Source organism: Phocoena sinus, chromosome 19 (assembly GCF_008692025.1).
Source record: "Phocoena sinus isolate mPhoSin1 chromosome 19, mPhoSin1.pri, whole genome shotgun sequence".
Taxonomy (NCBI): domain Eukaryota; kingdom Metazoa; phylum Chordata; class Mammalia; order Artiodactyla; family Phocoenidae; genus Phocoena; species Phocoena sinus.
The window spans coordinates 31,264,803-31,288,737 of NC_045781.1; the positions used below are offsets into that span (position 1 = coordinate 31,264,803).

Here is a 23,935-nt window from a genome sequence, read left to right on the forward strand (position 1 = left end):
GACCTACCCCCTATAGAGTTCTCAAAACCGTTCTCTTGGGGACTTCCCTGGCAGTCCAGTGGTTAAGACTCTGCGCTTCCACTGGAAGGGGCATGGGTTCGATCCCTGGTCCGGGAACTAAGACCCCGCATGGTCTGGAACTAAGATCCTGCATGCCGTGCAGCGCTGCAAAAAAAAAAAAAGTTCTTTTTTCTCCATCCTCTTCATCCACCTCCCTAGTCCAGACCATTCTCATCTCACTTGGATACCTCCTCACTAGGCTTCCATCCTGGCCACCTCCACCTGGCAGTGAACTGCCTTTTACTGCCTGCCCCCTTCCCAGTGCTCAGGGTAAGCCCAAATCCTAAAATGCTGTGTGAACCAGAACCGTGCCCCCAACCCCACAAGCCCCATCTGACCCCACCCTCCCACTCCATCTTTACTGCAGACATACCTGTTCTTTTTCAAGTCCTCTAATGTGCTATGTCATGGGATCTTTGACTGTGCTGTTCCTACTGCCAGGAACACCCTTCCCCCATCTCTCTCCCACCCCTTACCTATTGAACTCCTAGTTTTTCTAGCAAGTAGCTCAAACATCAGGCAAGCCTTTCCTGGTCCCCAGACTAGATCAGATTTCCCGATAAGCATGGAGCTCACCACAAGAAGTAATTATGTAGGTTGCAGCATAAAGAAACAGTTGAGGATGGGGCCTTGAAGTCAGGCTGCCGGAGTTCAAATCCCAGGCCCAACTTGGAGCAAGTGTTTTAACCATCGTTAACTCATCAGTAAAATGAGGAAAATAATAGTGCCTACTTCGTAGGGCTGTTATGAGGATTAAATATCCAATAATTGTAAGAGCATCTAGGACAGTGCCAGGCATGTGGTACGCAATCTTTCAACGTTCATTATAATTGAGTCTCATTCGTTGGAGGGATGCTTTGACTGTGTGAACGCTGAGGGTTGAGGGGCAGCACAGGACATCAGGCCCCTCTGTCTCAGCCTCTCAGGGAACCAGCTGGAAGATGAAGGCTGTCAACTTATGGCGGAGGCTGCACCCCAGCTGCACATCGCCAGGAAGCTGGAGTGAGTCGCCCGCCCCACTGTTGACTACCGGGGGGGGGGGCCCAGGAGAGCCCCAGCTGGTCCCTGCCACCCCTGGCCCCCGTGCCCACAGTCACCAGAAACAGTGCTGCTTCACCGGCCAGCTCTGCTTTCTCTCCCAGCTCCAGCGCAGGCGGAGTGGTTCAACCATGCCTTGCATGCCTCTGGCATGAGCTACTTTGTTCCAGTTATTAAAATCCCTTGAACATGTAGAACGTGTTCACCGTACATCAGTAGCTTGTATTCCAGTTTGTCCTGACAACGGCCCCGGGGTGGGGTGGGATGCGGAGTTGCACTGGGGCAGCGCTAGGGTATTGGGTGGATGGGTGCTGGGCTGTTGGAGTGGGAAGTGGTACGGTGGGATATGGTTTTGGGGTGAAGGGGTGGGTCGTTGTGGTGGTGGAATGAGAAGAAAGGGTAGTAGGCTATTGGGTGTGCTGTGGTGTTGCATGGTGTGGGCTAGGGGTGCTATTGGCTGGGGGGGATATGTTGGGGTCTTAGCGTCAAGTGGGAGTGGGAGTGGGGGAGTGTTGAGGTTAGGGTATCAGTGGTTTGGAGTCTTGGCTTTGCATTTAGACCCTGGCTCTGTCACTCAGTAGCTTTGTGACCCTGGGAAGGTAACTTCCTATCTCTTGGCCTCGGGTTCCCCATTGGTAAAATGGGATTAAAATGGTGAGTTTTTTTCAGACCAGAAAACTGAGGATCAGAGAAGCAAACACAGTGAGTCAGCTCTTACTGCTCCAGCTGGAGGACCTTATTCTCTGTGTGGGGAAAGAGGTCATATGCTTCATGGCTCACCCTTTAAGACGCCCTGGTTAAAGACCCAGGACGTTCCACGAGTGACAGCCAGCCAGCTGCTGAGCCAGGAGGAGGCGGCTGGAGCTGTGTGGCCCTGGGGGCTCCAGCCGCCTGCTAATGGCCGTCTCCCTCCTCCTCTCCGCAGCCTCAGCAGCAATGGGCTTTCTCTGGCCGGGGCGTGCCGTGTGCTGAGTGCAGTGAGCACGTACCGGACCCTGGCAGAGCTACATGTCAGGTAGGGACTCCCAGCGCACCACCATCACCCACTCTCACCTCTAGCGTGGAGCTCTTGGGCTCTCCTGTCGTTCTCTCTAAGTCCTTGGAATTCTTTCTGGCCCCAGGCCTTTGAGACCTGTGGAAGATGCTGGTGCCCCGCCCAGACCCCCTTTACAGCTGGGTGCCCGTTCCCAGCTGCTGTGGGTGTTGGCTGCACACAGCTTATACCTCCTCCAGAGAAATGCCCTGCGCCGCTAAGAGCCAGTGATGCCTGGGAGGTTACACACCCCCTTATCCTCCCAGCCAGGAGTGGCCAGTGACAGAGGCAGAGGTATAACCCTCCGGCCCCCTTACCTCCGGTGAGACAAACTTTTAATGCTATTGACGTTACCAAGTCCAAGCTCACTCTGCCCGCCGCTCGACAGGCCAATGAATCAGAGACGAGATGTTGAGGCAGACCGAGAAGATGGCAGACTGGTGTCTCCGAGAAACCATCTTATTGGGGTTTGGATGCCAGTTTCTTGTATAGCACAGAGAAGGGGAGGAGATGAGGAAGTAAAAGGGCCATAAGTTTTGCAAATATCCCCTGGAATGGCCAGCCTTGGGGAGGCGATGTGTTAATTTCTTCTTTCTTGCAGCCAGCCACAGGTGGGCGGGGTCAGGATGCTTCCCTGAACAAAGGCGCTTTGGTTTAACATTCAGGCAGAGGGGCAGGGGTCTCCAAGGCAGGCCATTATGTACAGACAGTATCCTTTTAGTGAACAAAAGCAACGGGAAGCAAAGGTTAAAGTAAAAGAAACAGATCCAACAGGTAGTCAGGTTTGGCTCTTCTGTGTTGCATTCATGCTTCCTGTGGGATCAGGCTGAGGACCTGCCCTGTTCTGCTTCCCTGGGTCCCTGAGATCAGACCCTCAGGACCTCATGTACACAGTGACCAAGTGACTCTGCTTCTGAGGGAACCCGACCTCAGACAGGGCCCAACCTTATTTCTGTAAGTCTCCGCATTCAGTCTGGACAGCTGAGGACAGATGCTAATTAATGTCAACACAGTCCCCACCCATAGGGGCTCTCCTGCTTTAAACACCCCTTAAAGGAGGAAAGAGAGACCAGATTCACCCGCGCGGTGGTACTAGGGCCCTTGGTTCACTGTATATAATGATTCAGTAAAGGCCCCTAGGGCATTCCAAATGACACTCCATTCACTTCTAGGAAGTTATAATGAAGAAATTACCGTGACTGTGCAAACACTTTGACCTGCAGGGATGTTCACCTCAGTACTGATTATAATAGGAAAAAAATGAAAATAACTTAAATCTTTATCAGCAAGATATTAGTGATACTAGTTAAGTAAACTAAGTTGCCTCCAGAGAGAAGAACTGATGGAATCATGATATAGCTGCAGCTCTAGTGTGGAGGGATGACTCTGGCATATTAAGTAAACATAAAAATTTTAATTCATCAGGGAATTCCCTGGTGGTCCAGTGGTTAGGACTCGGTGCTTTCACGGCCGTGGTCCAGGTTCAGTCAGATCCCACAAGCCACGTGGTGTGGCTAAAAAAAAACAACAAAAACTTAAAGAAACATTTTTTTAAATTCCTCATTTTTATAATAAAGCTTTTCAATCAAACTGAAAGCTAGAGAGAATGGTATAATGAACTCCCCAGCTCCCACCAATAATTATCAACATCATGTAACCCTTGCTTCATCTGTCCTTTGAAATATTTAAAAGGGAATTTTTAAAAGGGAGTTTGTAAATTTAGTCCCATCTTTTAAGAAAGAAAAAGAAAGAATATTAACTGCATTAAGAAGACAGAAGACTTGAAGGACTCACTCCACATGTTATCATCAGTGATAATTGATATGTGGAAGAGATTGTGGGTGATTTTTCTTTATTTCCTTCTTATTTTTCTACATTTTCTAAGTTCTCCAGAGGGAAGAAGAATAACTTTTGTCATGGGAAATATATATATAACATTCACTTGCAAAGGCGAGGTTAGGGATGCTCTGGACTCTCAGTGCCTGTCCCGACCTGGCAGTGGCCTCACCGCACAGGGGTGAGTACCCTCAGGCGAGAGAAGACATCAGGGCAAAGTCGGAGGAAGTGCCACAGCTAGAGGCAGGGGGAAGGCACCTTAGAGGTCCCTGGAGGCCAGGCTAGAAATAAGACGTAGCAGCAGCTGGACCCCCCCAGCAGCTGCCTCCTCCCTCCCCTCCTGTCTGCAGCCTGCTGCACAAAACTGTGGTCCTCAAGTTTGCCCCAGAGCCGGAGGAGCAGGAGGTGATCCAGAAAAGGTAGGGCCAGGACCGTCCCCTCCTTGACCGCCACCGCTGGACAGTGTAACTCAACAGCCGGGGGGGACCTTGACAAATTCACAAAGGCACAAGAAGCCAGCAGGCTTGGCTGGGGATGAAGCCCTAAGGGGAGGCTCAAAGGACAAACTGCCTCCCCATTTCCCAAGTGGTACCTGAAGAGAGCCCTGGGATGCCAGATGCAGACAGCAGACTGGGGCGGAGGTGGGGTAGCCAGAGAGCTACGCGTGGGAGACGGAGTCCCTTCAGCCTAAACCCAGAGGATAGCCTGGCGTGTAGCTCTGATTCTGGTCAGAACTTCTGGCTCCCTTTGGCACAAGGACCCTTTAGAGGGTGTCTGCCTCCACCAGGGTGCCTTCCTGGATTGCCCCAGGCCAGCACCTGAGCAGAGACTCAGCTCTTTGCTCCTCAGTGTGCACCTACAATCTCTTCTGTAGGGTCTGAGCTTTAGATGGCTTGCTTGCAGCTGAGGCTGACATTTTTGAAGGCACTGCTGGTGATGAGATTAATGATCCTAAGAGCCGAGGTTAACTGAGCACTTACTATGCACCAAGCAGCAAACTAAGACAATTCACCTATGTTCTCCCAGTACCAGGCTAAGTGATTTGTCCCAGGTCACACAGCCAGGAAGCCGAGAAGCCCAATTGGAACCAAGGTCTGACTGTCCCCAGGTCTCATATAGGGATTGAATGGTGGGAAGTGGGTCTAAGGCTGGAGTCTGAGGCAGTGGATGAGGTGTCTGCTCAGCATGGCCTTGGTGTGTGTCCCTCCAGGGCTGCGTTTCCTGGCAGCCTTACGTTCCAGATGCCTTCTGAACCGCTCCCGTGCGCCCCAAGGATCAGGTACCGTGATGGCCTGCGGGCCCCCGAGCATGGTTCCCGCCTCCCCACTTCCTGGGCACAGAGCCTGTCCCGGGTCCCCAGCGCCAGGTGCCCCCTGGAGGACACAACCTGCTGTCATGTCCTGGTTTTCCTGCCTCCCATCTCCCCTGCCCAGCCCACCCCAGAAGGGGCTCACACGGCAGACCCCCAGTCACCTTCCCTGCCCATGGTTCCCACCCCCCTTCGCTCCCCCGACCTCCAGTAGCTGAGGGGTTGTGGGAACTCTGGATGGAGAAAATGGGGAGCGCGCGGCCCCTTCGTTCCTGATCCTGGGGCCTAGGCCTGGGGACTCAGCTCAACCTCCACAGGGCTCCCATCACAACTCTTCCAGCCTCCTCTCTGATTCTGTCTATCTGAATGCCCCTCCCTGTCTGTCTATTCTCCTCTGGCACTCAGTTTCTCTCAGTCTCTTTCTGCGTCTGTCTCCTCCCCTCCCTCTCTTATCTCGGTGTCTCTCCATCTTGGTCTGCCTCTCTCTGTGTCTCTGACTCTCTCTGGCTCTTCTCTGCCCATGTGACATCTCACGTGTGCTGTGTGTCGGTCCCTCTTTGCCTGTCCGGGTGCCCGATGCATCCCAGTCCCCTTTCCACAAGCCTCTCTGCCTGTGTTATCTGGGGGTGGGGAGCCCAGCTCGCCTCTGTTGAGCTGGGCAGGCGCTGCAGGGGTGTGGTCCTACCCTCCCTAGGCTGACACACTGTGCCTTGCAAGCCCAGCACCTAGAGCACCTCTGCAAAGCACTGGGAGGAAGTTGCTGCCTCCGTCACCTCGAGTGAGTGGTTGCTGGAAGGCGGGGTGGTGGGGCCCATTAGTGGGTAGGTGTTAGTGTGTTGTGTTTTGTTCTGTGTTTTAAGATTTAGGGTCATCTATTCTTTCCCCGCTGCAATCAGGAACCCCTTAGAGAACCTGGTGAAAGTTGTGACTCTTCCCCCTAAAATACAGGTTCCCCCATATTTGACAGTCTCTGAAGCCCAAGCCTAACCCCTCAGGGGTCACAAACCTGAGGATGAGAACCCGAGGGGAGGGACTTCCCTGGAGGTCCAGTGGTTAAGACTCCATGCTTCCCATGCAGGGGGCGCGGGTTGAATCCCTGATTGGGGAACTAAGATCCCACATCCACATGCTGGGAGACCCCAGCTGATCCAGTGCCATGTGCTGAGATCCGGCCTGGCAGCCCAGGACCTTATCCCAGTTTCAGGAGAAGCTGAGTGACTGGGGTGGAGAGGCGAGCTCCTGCTGTCTCCACCCCTGCCCTCTGCTGACCCGTCCTCTCCGCGTGCCCCTCCCAGCTTATCAGGCAATGCTCTCGGGGACAAAGGTGTGGCCCTGCTGGCTCAGCTGCTTCCAGGGCTGGGCGCTCTGCAGTCCTTGAAGTGAGTAGCCCTCTGGGCAAAGCCTCTGAGGTTTGATCTCTGGATGCGAGCATGTGTGTGGGAAGGGGGGAAGGAGATGACGGGGTTGGGGGATAGTCTGTGTCCCATCTCACTCCCTCCTGAGGTTATCATAAAGGTTACATCAGACAATGCATGTCAGCCACCGGGGCCAGTCCCTGACACGTGGCCAGTGTCCAGGACAGGGTAGTTACTACTGTGTTTCTCAGTAAAATAGACACTGGTCTCTGTGACTCAGCGATCCAGCTGCTGAGTTAAGCCTTCCTTTCTCAAGCCTGTCTCCCTGTCTCTGCACAGGCTCTCTGGGAGGCCCAGGCAGGCAGGGCTGGGAAGTATTACCTGATTAATATAACAGCTGGCAGCTGGCCCTGGGGCAGGGTGGGGTGGAGGGGAGGGGCCGTTTGACTGGAGGGCCCTGGCCAGGTAGGCAGGGAGGGTTTGGACTAGAGAAGATACCCAGGAAGGTTCCCCGGGGAGATTTGAGAGCCCTGAGCACCTGGCAGAGATGGGGGAGATGTGCACTACGGGAGGGAGGCCCTGGAAGGAGGCTGTGAACGCCCAGACTTTGCCTGCAGCCAGCCAGAGTTTCTAGGCCCTTAAAGCTCCCTGTGCTCCTAGCTCACATGCCCCCCCCCCTCCTCCCTGGCTCTTCTGGGCCCAAGGGAGAGGCTTCCTGGCCGCAGCAACCTGGTCACGGACCCCAGGTTCCCAGTGTCCCTGGACAAATTACATCACCTTCTCTGAGCCCCTGGTTTCCAGTCAGTTAACACATAAACTCTGGAGGCAGTGGCTATGGTTTTCGCTGTAACCAGTGCTGTGGCCTGTGGGCACTGCCTGCTCAGGCCGCCTTTCTTTGGGAAGCTGGGACCAGAGGAGGTTTCTTCTGTTCCTGTTCGGGGCCTGCAGGGGGCGGGGGGGTGGGGGGGGAAGGCCTCGCTGCCATTGCAGGCAAATTTTATGCAAATTGGAGTTCCAATCTCAGCTCTGTCACCAACATGTCTCATAATCTTGGGCAAGACCTTGCTGCTCTCTGGACCTCAGTTTCCCCATCTGTGCAATGGGGAGTTGGCAGAGGTGCTCTGACCATCCGGGGTTCAGTGTGTTCCATCGTCTGGAACAGGGAGGGACAGCCCTCCCCTGCCCTGTGCTCTGACCACGAAGAAGGTGTTTTTGAGTCCTGAGTGACTTCTGTCAGCACCATCCCTCTGATTCTCCAGCCTCAGTGAGAACGATTTGTCCCTGGATGCTGTGTTCAGTTTGACCCAGTGCTTCTCTACTCTGCCGTGGCTTGTGCACTTGGACTTCAGGTGAGAGTATCCCTGGGACCCCACTCTGCCCCTCATCTCTCCCATTCACGATATAGCATCCTCAGGGCCCTGGTATGATACCAGGTCCAGTGAACATTCAATGAGTGTCTGTGAAATGAATGAGTGAAATATAGCTCCAGGGACACTCAAATTTCTCCAAATTCACTGCGGGGCACAATCCGTTGACTCTCCTGTAGTTACTCTCTGGATTGTCCTGGGAGACTTTTAAGGAAACTGGGAGCTCTCTGGTGGGAGCTTGAGTTCTCAGGGACCCACCTGAATTGTGGGGTCTCTGGAGCTGATAAGAGTGTAGAAGGGAAGGCAGCTAGCCAAGCGGCCCTGGCCAAGGCAAAGCAGATCATCCATGGTTTCAGGTGAAGTCCACCTATTCCTCCCCTCCCTGCTTCCAAGAACCGGTGTTACGGTAGCAGACAGACCACGTTCAAATACAGGCTCACCACTTACCTGCTGTGCCGCTTTGAGCACGTCACTGCATCTCTTGATACCTCAGTTTCCTGATCTGTGAAGCAGGGGTAAGAATACTTCCTTAAAACCATAAACAAGATGGAAAGACAACCCTCAGATCAGAATGGGAGAAAATATTTGCAAACGAAGCAACTGACAAAGGATTAATCTCCAAAATTTATAAGCAGCTCATGCAGCTCAATATCAAAAAACCAAACAACCCAATCCAAAAATGGGTAGAAGACCTAAACAGACATTTCTCCAAAGAAGATATACAGATTGCCAACAAACACATGAAAGGATGCTCAACATCACTAATCATTAGAGAAATGCAGATCAAAACTGCAATGAGATATCATCTCACACCAGTCAGAATGGCCATCATCAAAAAATCTGCAAACAGTAAATGCTGGAGAGGGTGTGGAGAAGAGGGTACCCTCTTGCACTGTTGGTGGGAATGTAAATTGATACAGCCACTATGGAGAACAGTATGGAGGTTCCTTAAAAAACTACAAATAGAACTACCATACAACCCAGCAATCCCACTACTGGGCATATACCCTGAGAAAACCATAATTCAAAAAGAGTCATGTACCACAAGGTTCATTGCAGCTCTATTTACAATAGCCAGGACATGGAAGCAACCTAAGTGTCCATCAACAGGTGAATGGATAAAGAAGATGTGGCACATATATACAATGGAATATTACTCAGCCATAAAAAGAAACGAAATTCAGTTATTTGTAATGAGGTGTATGGACCTAGAGACTGTCATACAGAGTGAAGTAAGTCAGAAAGAGAAAAATACCATATGCTAACATATATATATATATATATATATATATATATGGAATCTTAAAAAAAAAAAAAGGTTCTGAAGTACCTAGGGGCAGAACAGGAATAAAGATGCAGATGTAGAGAATTGGACTTGAGGACACGGGGACCGGGAAGGGTAAGCTGGGACGAAGCGAGAGAGTGGCATGGACATATACACACTACCAAATGTAAAATAGATAGCTAGTGGGAAGCAGCCACATAGCACAGGGAGATCAGCTCGGTGCGTTGTGCCCACCTAGAGGGGTGGGGTAGGGAGAGTGGGAGGAAGGTTCAAGAGGGAGGGGATATGGGGATATATGTATACGTATAGCTGATTCACTTTGTTATACAGCAGAAACTAACACACCATTGTAAAGCAATTATACTCCAATAAAGATGTTAAAAAAAAAAACCACTTCCTTACCTCACAATTTTATTGTGAGAATCAAAGGAAATCATATCGGTGGTGTGCTTTGTATGTATATTTATTGTCCTATTTGCTGAGAAAACAGGCCACCATCCAGGTCTTGCTTGACCCAGCCTGTCTCTTGCTGCTGCCTGGGAAGGGGGCCCTTGGCCCTTTCTCAGGCTGCTGCCTCCTCTCTGCCTGCAGCTCTGAGAGCCAACGCGTCATCCTGAGGGGTGATGGAAGAGACAGGTAAGGAGGGAAAGCTCTGAGGTTGGGGGGCCTCCCCTCTCTCTCTCTGGTCCCCATTTCTTATAGGTGCCCCCAACCCCCAGACCCATGCTGACTGTTAGCCCAGGTCTGGCAGGCTGGAATTAATCACTTCTGTAACCCCTCCCCCATGTAAATTTGCAGTAATCAGCTGCTTTCAATCTTTTCTAAGAAGGAGTGCACGTGGGAGGGAGGGGCTGACGGGTGATGCTACAGCGGAGCAGGTGTTAGGAGAGCGGATGTGTGGGAGGGTAGAGGGGAGCCGCTGTGTTTCTGCCACTGAGGACCTTTGCAGCACTTTGCAGCGTCCTGACTTCGTATGAATCCCTGCCCTTTCACACTCTGAGTATCACATTAGAGAAGCCAAGAACCGTTGGTGTTCTGAAAAAGTTTCCACATCTTTGCGGTAAACTAGTTCTCCGCAGGTGTTCCCGGCTGCCCCCTAGTGGAGCCCGGCACCCTGGTCTCACCTGGGCAAAAGCACGGGGCTCCTAAAGCGGGGCCAGCTGGGCAGAGTGCATTTCCAGCTAATGTGTTAGAGAAAAGCACTGCTGTAGCAGGTGGGCTGCCTGAAGCCGGGGTGGTATTGCTTGCCGAGCTAGGGTCTCCATTTCTGGGAACTCTCTGGGTTCTTGAAGCCAAAAGAATTGAGGCACAGATAGGTGGATGATACCTACAGCAGTGGTCAGAAAGAGGAGGGCTCTGTCCTAGCTCCCCTCGACCTGCTCAGGTGCTGGCCACCTGGACAGGTATAAGCTGCTGGCATCCTCACTCTGGCTTCCCTTCCCCGGGCCTCAGTTGCCCCATCCGTCCAAGGAGGGGCTTGACTGTCCGGAGGGCCCCTTCCAGCCCCGACAAATGAGTCTAGCCTTCCAATGTGGATGCTTTGAACTTTCCTTTCAAAATGATTTCCCCACTCCTAGGGATCTGTCGGCTGCTGGATCTTTGCCAGAGTTCCAAGCTGGAGCCCAGTTCTTGGGGTTCGGTCAGCGCCGCAGCTCCAGGAGCTTCTGGTACCGTCTTACCCACTTCTTGTTTAGGGGTAACCACAATGGGGTAAGGGGTGAGGGAGTGGAGAGCCTGGGGGTTGGGAGACAGGGGAAAGAGAGTTTGAGAGAAGGAGGAAGAAGTGTGAGGGCTGGTGACGGGGCTGCTGTCTCCGGCGTTCCCTGTAGAGAAGATTCTGCATTGTTTTCTCTGAAGACTTCCCAGCTTTGCCATGAGGGGCTGTGAGACCCTGGCTGGGCCCCTCCCCTCTCTGGGGCTTGATTTCCTCACCTAAGAAGAGAGACAGGGTTCTCTGGGGACGGGGTGGGCAGGATCCCAGGCAGGTGGGACAGATCGTGCAGAAGCCCAGGGGAGTGAAGCCTTGGCTCTGGGGAAGCATTTCTGTGTGGCTAGAGCTTATACAGGGAGAGTGGAGGTGAGTGAAGACATGGGAAAGGCGTTTTGCTTTTAGCCTAAGGATAATGGGGAGCCACAGAGGGTTTTCAGCACAGGAGAGGCTGGCCAGATTTGTATTTGTTAAAGCTAAGACGCTGGCAGGGTGGAGGATTGCAGGGAGGCAAGAGGGGGAACCCAGGGGATGTTCAAGTGGCCCAGGTGAGTGACAACGATAGCCTGGATGTAGGCAGGGGCAGTGGGGAGGACTTGGGACTGGACGAGGGCAGCTGGGCGCTCAGGGTCCTTGACTGTTTCTGTCGGAGTGGGGGGACTGGGGGCTGTAAGGGGTGGAGAGTGTGCCCTGTTGGCACTGCAGGGGCTGGCGGCCTGCAGGTTGGGGAGGAGAGTTGTTGGGAGAAGCGGAGAGCCCTTGGGGTTGGATAGGGACCCTGAGCCCTCCCTGACCCCCTCGCCCTGCCTGCTGCCCCTTTTCAGCCTCAGGGAATGTCAGCTGGAACCCTTGAGCCTCTCCCGCCTCTGTGAGACTCTGGAGAAGTGCCCGGGGCCTCTGGAAGTCAAGTAAGTACGGAGGACACAACCACAGGGGCACAACGTGGGCACCTGCCCAGTGACCTGGGGTGGGGTGTCCTGGTTAGAGACCAGATGAGTCCCTCCTGGTCCCTTCCTGCCAGACCCCGTAGCCCTACACCATGGGAGTTCCCTAACCCATTGGTGGAAGGCTCCTTGCCTCCCAATGGCCCCAGCTTCAGACACCTCATCCCTCCCACTGAGAGAGGCCGTGCCGGGCCCAGGGCTTCATCTCCCCATCGGCTCAACTCAGGGCACCTGGGAGCCCCAGTCTGCCCCCCTCCACCCCTGGAGCCCCACCCTGGCACTCAGCTGGGCCTGCCTCTGTGGCTGGAGCCTGTCATTCTGAAGGCTCCTCCTCAGGGCATCCCCCAGCCTGGGTTACCAGCTCACCCCAGAACGCCTGGGTCTGTGACCAGAGACTGGGCTTAGAATCAGGAGTCCTGGCTCAGCCACCAACAAGCTGGGTAACTTTGGGCAAATGGCTTTAACCCCTCAGGCCTCAGCTTTGTCATCTGCAAAGTGGTCGGTCAGGCTTTCCTTCCCTCATCCTCGTTGTAATTTTATTACAATAATTACCTTAAAATAAAGAAACCCAAGACAAACCTCCCTCATCTAAATAACCCCGTCCCTCATCAACTCAGTGTTGTCATTTGTCCTGGTGACCTTCTCCATTTGCATATACAAGTTTTTTCCTGTTTGAAATCACAGGCCAGCTGCGTTCTGCAGTTTCACTTTCCATCGCCCCATATGTGTTTTTCCATTTTGCTACAGTTTTGTTTTTTTTTTCTTGCTTTCTGGCTCCCGCCTCAAATGCCCTCTGGTCCTTGCAACAAGCTCATTATCCATGTTGACAACTGGGGTGTGTCCTTCCATACGTCTCTCCATGTTCAAACACTTATGGATATGGAGGAAGGTGGTTTTGATGTTAACAGATACAGGATCTTAACAAGATTTGCAGTGAACTTTTGTCTCGTAATAGAACATTGTGGCTTTCCTAGAATATCAGGATGTGTGGAACCAATGAATTTTCAAATAAACCATTTATTTTAGAATAGTTTAAGGCTTGCTTTCAGAAAAGTTGCAAAACTAGTGCAGAGAGTTCCCCCCACACTTGCCCCTGGTTTTTAATACCACTCATCACCATGGTACACAATGTGTACATTTTGGCATTCCAAATGCCAAAATAAAGGTAAAGGTTCTGTTGCTTAAAAAAAAAAACAAAAAAAACCGTGTGTAAACCCCACATTGATCCCAAGCAGAGGCCGTAGCACTGTGTGTATTTGGGGTCCAGTGGAAAGCCACTGGTGTTTGTGGTCAGACCACCCCTCAGTGAACGCCTCTGCTCTGTCTGTGCTCAGAGCCCCAGGCCCAATCCCGGGACAGAGCGGGTAGTACTGAGCCTACAGCCTGGGCCCTGGCAGAGGCTCCTCGCTTCCAGTTCCAGAACCATAGGTGGCCCCTTTTACTGTTCCCCGCGAGGTGAAGCTGGGTCCCCCTTCAGCCAGACAGTAATGCGATGGAGATGGGCCAGGCTCCTGGCAGCCCCAGTGAGGGGAAAGGGCAGCCTGCAGGGGACAAAGAAACAGGGACAGAGAGAAGGGGCAGCAAAAGGGGAGAAAGGCAGAAGGAAAATACAGTCCAAACGCCTCTGGGGGTCAGGAAGTGGCTCTAGACTCGCAGGGAGGGCTGTATGTAAACCCCAAGGTGCTTAGAGACTCTGGTTGACCCAGTCCTCCAGCCAGAGAAGAGACCAAAGGATGGATATCAGGAGTTTCTCCTAAGTGGACTGGCTTCTGATGAATTATCTAGACAAGTGATCAGCTGGTTGGTCTGGTTTTGATGGGCAGTCAGGGACCCGAGCTACCCTGCATCTCTCCTTTGCTGGCCACCATTATGTTCACTACTTTGGGTTAAGGCGGCATTGTCTTCTTAACAGGTGTGTCCTCCAGGGTACCAGTCTTCATGACCCTCAAAATGATAATCCTACCAGTCCATGCCTTTTGGGGGAAAAATGTCTACTATAGCCCTTTAGAAATTCACAATGCACAAGGGCAGATTAAAGGCTCTGAGAAGTCCTGCAGCAAAGAAAACTAATGGGGCTTAACCCAGCATTTTCCAAGCATATATATGACCTTCCTTTTCCTCCAGCCTCAATGATAACTCAAGGACCCCAGTGTTCAGAGGGGGTGTTTTGGGCAATCCTGGCTTAGGACCCATCTAGCTTTTCCCAAGATTTCCCCACCTCATTCAGATGCTTTGTTTCACAGATTGTCCTGCAAGGTCCTGAGTGACCAGAGCCTGGAGACCCTGCTGCACCACCTACCCCGGCTCCCTGAGCTAAGCCTGCTGCAGTAAGACTGGTTTCCCCATTTCACTGTGCAGGGCTGAGGCTCTTGCATTGCAAAGCCATCCCCTTCTGCACCCTCCCCGCTTCTCTTGGGCTGTTTCATCATTTTACCTGGCACAACTGGGAGCTCAAGTCTGCTTCCAGCTCTTCCCTAATACCTTGTCAACCTCAGGGGGGAGTTATTTGACCCCTCTAGGCCTCAGTTTCCTTATCTGACAAATGGGACTAATATTCTTCAACCCTTCCCCCAGGGTTGGGATTCAAACAAGACAGTTGCTCTAAAAGCACCTTGAAGAATGGAAGGCCTGTGACAAATTGGCCATCGTTCTTCTCTCCACCCACAGAAAGGTCACCTACTCCTATAAAGAGACTATAGTTATAGGTCATGTATATATCACACACCAGTTGGGTTTTTTTGGTAATTTATATATATATATATATATATATATATATATTTATTTATGGCTGCATTGGGTCTTCACTGCTGAGCACGGGCTTTCTCTAGTTGTGGCAAGCGGGGACTGCTCTTCATTGGGGTGCACGGGCTTCTCATTGCGGTGGCTTCTCTCGTTGCGGAGCACGGGCTCTAGGCACATGGGCTTCAGTAGTCGTGGCACGCGGGCTCTAGAGCACAGGCTCAGTAGTCGTGGCTCGCAGGCTCTAGAGCACAGGCTCAGTAGTTGTGGCACACGGGATTAGTTGCTCCACAGCATGTGGGACCTTCCCAGACCAGGGCTCGAACCCGTGTCGCCTGCATTGGCAGGCAGATTCTTAGCCACTGCGCCACCAGGGAAGTCCCCACACACCAGTTTTTAAAGGTCACCATCTAATTCTGTAAAAGGGGAATTTAAGCAGCATCCCCAAAGTATTTAAAACTCTATTTTCTAATTTCAGCTCAGACTGGTTAGAATTTAAAAAAGGATTTACTTTAAATATTTTTCCAACAGGGGGCAAGAGCAGCTACAGCTGATATGGAAAAATACAACAGAAAATTAAATCATACCATTAAAAACAGCAATATAAGTACTCCTGCTAAGGATCTCTGGGACACCTGAGACAGCTGACATCACATCCAGGATCTCACTTATCCCTGAGTCCTTTTGGGAGGGGAGGGAGGAGATGTGTGACTTCCCAGAGGTGGGCAAGTGTGGCAGAACCCATGTCAAACTACAGAATCCACCATGGTCCCACCCTGACAGGAAAGGACGGATCAGGAAGGGTTCCTTTGGACACAGAAGTTGTGGGCTAACATGAATAGATAGGGAACCTCAGACCAGAGAGGGACTTCTCTATGCCCAAGTCACACAGCATCAGCCCCCAACTCCTCATCTGTCTTTGGAATGAGGTAGCCGGCCTGATGGTCACCAGTGCTTAAGCTTTGTATTGGGTTGGTCAAAAAATTCATTCGAGTTTTTCTATAGTATCTTACTGAAAAACCCAAACAAACTTTTTGGCCAACCCAGTATTATTCAGTCCATACTGTTTGTGCACTGCTGTGGACCAGGCACTGCTTGGGGTGCTGGAGACACAGCTGAGAGAGGAAAAAAAAAAGACGAGGTCCTTATCTTCTTGGAGCTTACCGTGTAGTAGAGGGAGCTGGTCAACAAGCAAAGTGAAAGCAAATAAGATGAATTCAGAGAGTGATAAAGTATTTTTCTAGAGAATGTGGTAAGGAGTGATTGTGGAGGTGATTTAGACAATGGCAGGGGTGGTCAGGGAACGCCTCTGAGGAGGGACGCTAGGGTGCTACCTGAAGGAAGAGAGGGAGCCAGCCTTTTGAAAAGCAGGGAACAGCATTCCAAGGAGATGGAACAGCATGCATGAGGCCCTGAAGCAGGATTGAACTCAGTGGGCTCGAGGAACAGTCAGAAAGGCCAGTGTGGCCAGAGCACAGTGGCCGGCAGAGTTGTAGGAGAGAAGGTAGAGAAATGAACCTGGGCCGGGTCACACAGGGCCTGGTAGCTGTGGCGAGGAGTTTGGGATTTTGCCCAAGGCAGAGGAACGATTTGTCTTTTCAAAACCTTAGTCTGGCTGCTGGGTAGAGAAGGAACTGGGACAAGCGTGGAGGCAAGAGCAGGGAGGGGGTTGTACAGCCAGGGTAAGAGATGATGGGGGCTGGGAATTGGTGGGGAGAGAGGGAAGTAGGTAGATTCAGGGTGGATCTTGGGGGTGTAGACAAGCTGATGGAGGGTTTATGGAGCGAGGGAAATGGAGACCCCAAGGATGCCTCCAAGGGCAAGATGGAAGAACCTCACTTTCTCTAAGGCAAGTGGTTCACAGCTGGAAGGGTGATTTTGCCCTTCAGGAGACATTTGGCAATGGAGACATTTTTGTTGTCATGATGGCAGGGGGGGTGGGAGGTCATGCTACTGCTGGCATCTAGTGAGTAGAGGTCTGGGATGCTGGTAAACTTCCTACAGGACAGCCCCCAAATCCAAAGAATTATCTCTGTAATGCTGAGCTTGAGAAACTCTTAAGGACCTAAAGCTTCCCGCTCCTTGACAGCAAGGACTCACCTACGAGTGCTTAGGATAAAAACAATATAATAATAACAATAAGCATGGCTATCGTGCTGGCAGTGCCCAGGCTTGATATGATCCAGTCCTCATGACACCCTAGAGGAAGGTGTATAAGTAGTTCTGTTTTCCAGATAAGGAAACTGAGGTTCAGAGAGGTTAAGCTACTTATCCAAGGACACACAGCCAGTAAGCAGAACTAGGACTCAAACCTCAGTCCACTTGACCTCAAGCTCCTATTTCTCGTTCTTGAGTTCCTGTCTCCTTCCTTAATGCCTGGCTGACCCACCAGCCCCCCATCCTTTTCATTCACCTCCAGCCTGTCCAGGTTTCTTGCCCACTGATCTTGCTTGGTTCCAACTTGCTCACATAGGGCCCCGCCCCTTTCCTACTCAGGCTGACCCAGATGGAACTGTCCCCAAGGAGCCCCCTCCTGCTGGCTGACATCTTCAGCCTGTGCCCGCGGGTTCAGAAGGTGGATCTCAGGTGAGCATTGCCCTGGGACAACCGGAACCTAGGAGGGTGGTGCCTGGAGCCTGTTGGATGTGAGGGGCTAGGATGGAGATAGTGGGACCCAAATCAGAGACTCAGCTGCTGGAGGAGGGGGGCCTGCCCCTGGGGGCATGCTGAAGCTGTGGTCAAGGGTGGCTGACCCAGGTGCTGTCTGCTCCAGGTCCCTGCATCACGCGACCCTGCACTTCAGGTCTAGCGAGGAGCAGGAAGGTGGGTGCTGTGGGTAAGTCCCCCGGAACCGTGCCCGAGCAGCCTGTGGGGATTGAGGACGAGCAGACTTGCCTCCTGGATGTCCAGAGCAGAGGACGGACTGAGAGGGCTGGGCTCCGTCACGGGCAAACAAGGAGTCCACAGCAGACAGGATTAGAGCTCAGGGGCCTGGTCTGAGGAAAAGCTTTAAATACCAACCACGCAAGGGCCTGGCACCTTGGGCAAGTTCCTTAACCTCTCCAATCCTCAGCTCCCGCAGCTGGAGAAGGGAGACGCTATATTGCAAGCCGTTGGCAAAGAGGAATTGAGGCAATGTGTAAAGCACGAGAGGCACTCACAGTTATGAGTGTCCCCCTGCGCCACACCGCTGACTCTTGGACCAGTGCTCTGTGGTTGCCTTGGTGACAGGGGAGCCAGCATTGCACAGGATAACGGGGCCAGGGAATAACCTCTAAGTACAGAGATGATGTTTCTGGTAGCTATTTGATGCCACTGGCTCACCGAGTGACCTTGGACCAGACCCTTCTCTCTGCGTCTCAGCCTCCTCAGCTGCGAAATAACAATAAATAAAGAGCTGATGTTCGCTGAGCATCCGCAGGGCACCATTCTAAGAGCCTCATGCAGATGACGTCCTATAAGCCTCACAGCTGTGGTCATGCAGCAGGAAGGGGTACAGCTGGGACTTGAATCCAGGGAGTCTTATAGCGCTCCTGGCCCAGGGGCAGGCAAACTTCTTCTGTAAAGGGTTAGATTGTAAATATTTGGGGGTTTCCAGGCCATAGGGTCTCTATCACAGCTATTCAACCCTGCCGTTTTAGCTTGAAAGCAACACAGACAATATGTAAACGAAGGCGTGTGTCTGTGTGCCAGTAAAACTGGAGTTATGGACGCTGAGGCATGAATTTCATGTAATGTTTGTGTGTCATGAAATGTTACTCTCCTTTTGATTTTTTTCTCAACTGTTTGAAAATGGAAAGACTATTCTTAGTGTGCAGGTCTTATAAAGCAGGCGGTCTTGGGCTGTGGACTTGCCAATTCCTGTCTTAACCCAACACTATCGTGACTTCTAGAATACCTTCATAGTTTCCAAGTCTGTGATTTCCAAAATGCAGGGCAAAGGCCAGGGTGGGAGGATTTTTAGGAGGTTGGGCCGATAGAGTACTTCAGCTTCATTGAATTCCTCCCTTTTCAATTCTCTGATTAAGGCCAAGAGGAAGCCTCAGTTAGGTGTTAGTGTGTCTACAGCACCTCTTAACATTTGCTAAGCTCCCTTTTAAATAAAGAGAGAGCTCTCAGCAGGTGCCAGTGTCTGGCTTGAATTTAATGATGATATTTTGCTCCTGTTTCCTGTATCCTTATGCTTATGGTCTGTTTGGGGCAGGCAATCCCAGTTTTCCATTGGAGTGAGTGATACAGGGATTCCTTTTCCAATAAATGCATTAAATAAAAAGAATGAGCTGATTTAAAAATATGAAGTAGGGCTTCCCTGGCGGCGCAGTGGTTGGGAGTCCGCCTGCCGATGCAGGGGACGCGGGTTCGTGCCCCGGTCCGGGAAGATCCCACATGCCGCGGAGCGGCTGGGCCCGTGAGCCATGGCCGCTGAGCCTGCGCGTCCGGAGCCTGTCCTCTGCAGCGGGAGAGGCCACAACAGTGAGAGGCCCACGTACCGCAAAAAAAAAAAAAATTTTTAATAAAAATATGAAGTAAACAGTAGGGTAATAGGGAATTTAGGACTATGGAAAAAATCATGAAGGAGAGTAACAATGATAAAAATTTTAGATACTGGTTTTAGGTACTTTCTCATTTTAAGATTTTTTTTTTTTAAGTTGCTGGCTGGCCATAAGCTGTTCATTTACCTTATTGTGTAGTCTCGGTGTAGGCCTCTCAAAGACACTTACTATTACTTTTGATTCCAGCATCAATAACCCTCTGCAGGAGCAGACGTCACCCTTAGTCTCCTCCACTCCACCCTCATGTCTGTCCATTAAAGTGACCGCCAAGAGCTGTAGTTCACCTTGAATCAGAATCAGTCTGGAGAGCCTTGTTCCTAGAGCTTTTAATTCAGCGCATTTGGGTTGCGTTCCCAGAACATGCCTCTCACCAAGTTCCCAAGGGATGCTGGTGGGGGTGGTCGGGGACCACACTTTGAGAACCACCTCCCCAGAGGGAGAATGTTGGTGGGATCTGCTGTGGAGGGAGGTGGGAGTGGTGGATGCTGGATGTTTCCAGAGAATCCAAGCTTGGGTGAGGCCCCGCTGAAACTCAGAGGCCACACCCAGGACTAGCCAGGGCAGAGGGTCTGAGTGGCCCCATTCCCAGTTTGCACCCCTCCCTGCAGCAGATTCACAGGCTGCGGCCTCAGCCAGGAGCATGTGGAGCCACTCTGCTGGTTGCTGAGCAAGTGTGAAGACCTCAGCCAGCTGGAGTAAGTCGGGCAGGAGTGGGGAGAGGAGCCCGGGAGCGTGTGCCTGGGTGGCACCGACGGGGTGTGTGTGCATGCGTGTGTGTGTGCACTCAGCACCTCTCAGGACCAGCTGACAGGGCATGGGATGCCTGGGACTCAGTCACGTCCACGTGGTTTCTCTGTCCCCATTTTATCCCTACCATTCCCCACTGCCACCATGGTGGAGCTAATTCAGGGTATGCCCTTGATCTAATCTGGGGAGTCCTTCACAAAGGGCCACAGGAGCCCCTTGGCCTCATGTTGATCAGGGCACTGGAGCTCTGCTGGCTGGTGGGGCCTGAAAGAAGGGATCCGTTGGTTGGCCTGGCAGGTGGTTAAGAGCAACAAATACCTCAGCCCGCGGAGGGCCCTGGAGGGTGGGGATTTGTGGGCTGTCGTATGGATGAGACGTGGTATCCGTGTGGCCTGTCTTGGGTGCCCAAATAGTGCAGCCCGCATGGGTAGGTGAAACAAAGCTAATACCTATTGAGTGGTTTCTCCACTGTCCTAAGTGCTTTACATATTCTTTTTATCCTTCCAACAACCCGAAGTACTATTATCCCCATTTTATAGATGAGAGAACTGAGGTACAGAGAGTTTAAGAACCTGCCCTAAGTCACGCAACTAGTACGATGCAGTCTTTGCTCAAAACTGTTAGAAGTCCAGCTTAGGACAGGCAGGATGTAAAGAGAGCTGTCTACCCGAAAAAACACAATTTAAGTTCCTGTCGTGATGTGGCCAAGGAGAGAAATGCGGCTGATGAAAATCATGTATTTTAAAGAAAGATGAATAAGCAAGATGTCTTTAAGTTTTCCTGTTTTTTCATTATAGAGGGAACTTTTGCTTATTTTAAAGATTACTTTATTAAGTGTCTTCCTGAGACAAACTAGTTTTTCATTTTTAAAATTTCTCAGGAAAAGACAAAATAAACAAGGCTTAAAAGTGTCATAATCAGGGGCTTCCCTGGTGGCGCACTGGTTGAGAGTTCGCCTGCCGATGCAGGGGACACGGATTTGTGCCCCGGTCCAGGAGGATCCCACATGCCGCGGAGTGCCCGGGCCCGTGAGCCATGGCCGCTGAGCCTGCACGTCCGGAGCCTGTGCTCCGCAACGGGAGAGGCCACAAGAGTGAGAGGCCCGTGTACCACAAAAAAAAAAAAAAAAAAAAAAAAAAAAAAAAAAAAAGTGTCATAATCAGGGGCAAAATGAGTTCAAAGATGCAGGACAAAAATCAGATATTCCCGGGCATGCTGATTATATTGTTTCTGAAACTGTAGCTAAAACCATAGAATGCTACAATGAAGGGAAATAAGAAAGTCTTCCAGTGCAATTTCAGATATTGCATTCTCAAATTAAAAGAAGAAATCTGATGGATAAATTCATCCTCCAAATATCTTTCTTTTTCCTGAATTTACTCTTGTTCAAAAATTATGGCTCCCAACGGATGCAGGCCAAGTGCATGGTAAAAGCGAATTGGTTTTTCTCTAACCCCTGAAAGCCTGCTGGAGGCACATGAGTCCTGGGAGTGGTCACCAGATACTGAACGGGAAGATGAGGCCTGGTTAACTGTGGTGCTGGTGAGGGGGATGGTGGTGATAATTCTAGTGGTGATGGAGGTGGTGATGCCTAGTAGCAGTGATGGGATGGTGCTGGTGGTGGTGACGGTGCTGTTGGAACAGAAGTAGTGCAGAGTGGTGGAGGGGATAAGGGCAGTGCTGAGTGGGTAGAGTAGCAGTGATGGTAACTGAAGAGAAGGCACGTCTGAGCACCAACAACCTCCTCGTACCTCTTGCAGCCTTTCAGCAAACCTGCTGGGTGATGCCGGGCTCAGGTGCCTCCTGGAATGTCTCCCTCAGGTGCCCATCTCCGGTTCACTTGAGTAAGTGTCGAGCAGCTTCAAAGACAGCAAGGAGGAAGACTCCCCAGGGCCAAGAACATTAGTGGGCTTCTTTTGAGGCATCCCTAGAGAACTGCAGAGGACAAGGGCTGGGGAGGGGAAAGGGCTGATTCTTACCTTGACCCCTGCCTACCTTGGGTCCTTTCTTCCTTCCCTCATTGCCCACTATGGGCAGAGCTCCCACCAGACACCCAGGAGAGGCTGTGACTAAAGCTTGGTGATCCAAGTTGACTCTGGGTAGGGAGCAACAGTTCATCTCTAACCAGCTGCTGGGTCTCAGTTGTCCTGGCTCTTGGTCCACCCCATCCCTGAAGCTCCTCTGACCAAATCTATGGGACACAGATTTGGGGATGTCGCCACAGCAGGGAGGGTCCCTAGGAAGTCATCCTCACTCACTCAGTCTCCTCAGTGACCTGGGAGACTGGCGGCCAGAGCCAGGATACAACCCGTTGCTAGGCAGCTGGGCTTTGTGCTCTGGGCATCCCTGACCCCTGTGGGGCTGGAGTTGCCAGCCTGGCCTCATCATCACGCAGTCTCAGACCACAGGGGCAGCTCTCAAAGACTCACAGTCTGGTGCCTGACCTGCCCCGTGTGGGGATAGCGCCCCTCTGGCCTCTCTCTGGGCCTCAGTGTCTCCACCTGGAGAACGGACACTCGGACACTGAGGACGCTCCTCTGGGAGATGACAGCTGGAAGGGAAGAGACGAGGGGGGCTGGGCAGGGCTCCACTGAGGTGCTTCCCCCAGCCCCCATCCTGAACCTCTTTTCTCTTCTAGTCTAAGCCACAACGGTGTCTCTCAGGAAAGCGTCCTGTACCTGGTGGAGACTCTCCCCTCCTGCCCACGCATCCGGGAGGCCTCAGTGAAGTAAGGCGACGTTGGTGCCACGTTGGTGGGGAAGCAAGCCTTGCACACTCAGTGACCCTCCATCTGTGTGACTTGGGCAACCTCCGCCCTCTCTGAGTCTCAGGGTTCACTGAACGTGGGATCATAGTTTCCATCCTCTGAGGCCCGTGTGCCACAGGGCCTAGGGAGGCCACGGGTTAGGGAACACCAGGTTTGGGGTCCTTGAAGAAGGAGGTGGGAGTCTCCTCGGGTCGGCACGGGTCTCTCCTCTGGTCGTCAAGGGTCTCTCCCGTGGCTTCCACCCGCCCTTGCCCCTGAAGACCCAGCCCCCTTCCCTTCGGCACCCCCCTGGTGCCTGGGTCCCAAGGATGCCGGCAAAGCTGGGCCCTCGGCTTCCATACACCCCTCTCTCTGCAGCCTGGGCTCCAAGCAGAGCTTCTGGGTTCACTTCTCCCGACAGGAGGAGGCTAGGAAGACACTGAGGTAATTTCTGGTCTGGGGGGATGGGAAGGGGGGACAAGGGAGAGGAGGTTGACCCTGTGGTGGCCTCCATGCCTCCTTCCTCTCTGGGTCCTCTCCTCCTTCACACACCCTGCTTCAAGCTACTGCCTGGGTTTGCCTCTCCCCCACATCTGCCCCCAATCTCCCCTTACCTCCAGCCCCTGGGCTGGGCCTTTGAGTGTTATTTGTGCCCCTTAGCCACGTCCTAACTATAAGTCTGGAGGCTTCTGAGTTAAGAGATCAGACTCTGGAGCCACTTGGGATAAATCTTAGTTCTACCACTTAGCAGCTGTGTGACCTTGGACAAGTGACTTAACCTCTCTGTGTTTCAATTCCTCATCTGTAAAATGGGAATAATAGTGAGACCTACCCTTTAGGGTTATTGTGAGGATTGAATGAGTTAATATATATAAAGTGCTTGGAAAGGCCCTGGCTTATTTGAGTGTTGTATCAGTTGTTTATTATTACTGTTATTATTATCCCACCCCCCCCCCCCGCCCCCGCCGTAGCCTTGAGCTCTGTCTGTCTCTCTCAGCCTTGGGTTAGTTCCTCTACATGTCTTACGTGGTCACCTTTGGTCGTGGCCTCTGAATCGGTCCACTGCCTCTGGCTAGGCCTCCTCCAATCATCCCACAGCACCTGGAGGGGTCTTCCCAACACACACATCTGAATGTGGTACTCCATTGCTCAAAGCCCTTCGGGGGCTCCCAGTTGCCCTCAGGATAAAGTCCAAATTCCTTGGCCTGGTCTTCT

At 52.0% G+C, this 23,935-nt stretch overlaps 1 protein-coding gene across 12 annotated transcripts in view; it reads left to right on the plus strand.

Moving 5' to 3' along the window:
• The window catches only part of NLRC5 (NLR family CARD domain containing 5), a 92,909-nt gene that overhangs the window by 46,456 nt on the left and 22,518 nt on the right, over positions 1-23,935 (plus strand). For 9 of the 12 annotated variants that reach the window (XM_032613115.1, XM_032613111.1, XM_032613116.1 and 6 more), the window contains 18 exons: positions 979-1,062; positions 2,024-2,113; positions 4,318-4,386; positions 4,994-5,059; positions 5,178-5,246; positions 5,971-6,054; positions 6,572-6,655; positions 7,891-7,980; positions 9,875-9,919; positions 10,861-10,950; positions 11,816-11,899; positions 14,179-14,262; positions 17,171-17,260; positions 17,448-17,510; positions 19,836-19,922; positions 21,735-21,818; positions 22,613-22,702; positions 23,099-23,164. In XM_032613115.1, the coding sequence (XP_032469006.1) occupies positions 979-1,062; positions 2,024-2,113; positions 4,318-4,386; positions 4,994-5,059; positions 5,178-5,246; positions 5,971-6,054; positions 6,572-6,655; positions 7,891-7,980; positions 9,875-9,919; positions 10,861-10,950; positions 11,816-11,899; positions 14,179-14,262; positions 17,171-17,260; positions 17,448-17,510; positions 19,836-19,922; positions 21,735-21,818; positions 22,613-22,702; positions 23,099-23,164 (1,419 nt within the window). The remainder of the gene's footprint in view (positions 1-978; positions 1,063-2,023; positions 2,114-4,317; positions 4,387-4,993; positions 5,060-5,177; positions 5,247-5,970; positions 6,055-6,571; positions 6,656-7,890; positions 7,981-9,874; positions 9,920-10,860; positions 10,951-11,815; positions 11,900-14,178; positions 14,263-17,170; positions 17,261-17,447; positions 17,511-19,835; positions 19,923-21,734; positions 21,819-22,612; positions 22,703-23,098; positions 23,165-23,935) is intronic. The other 3 variants (XM_032613118.1, XM_032613119.1, XM_032613120.1) reach the window with 3 other exon arrangements.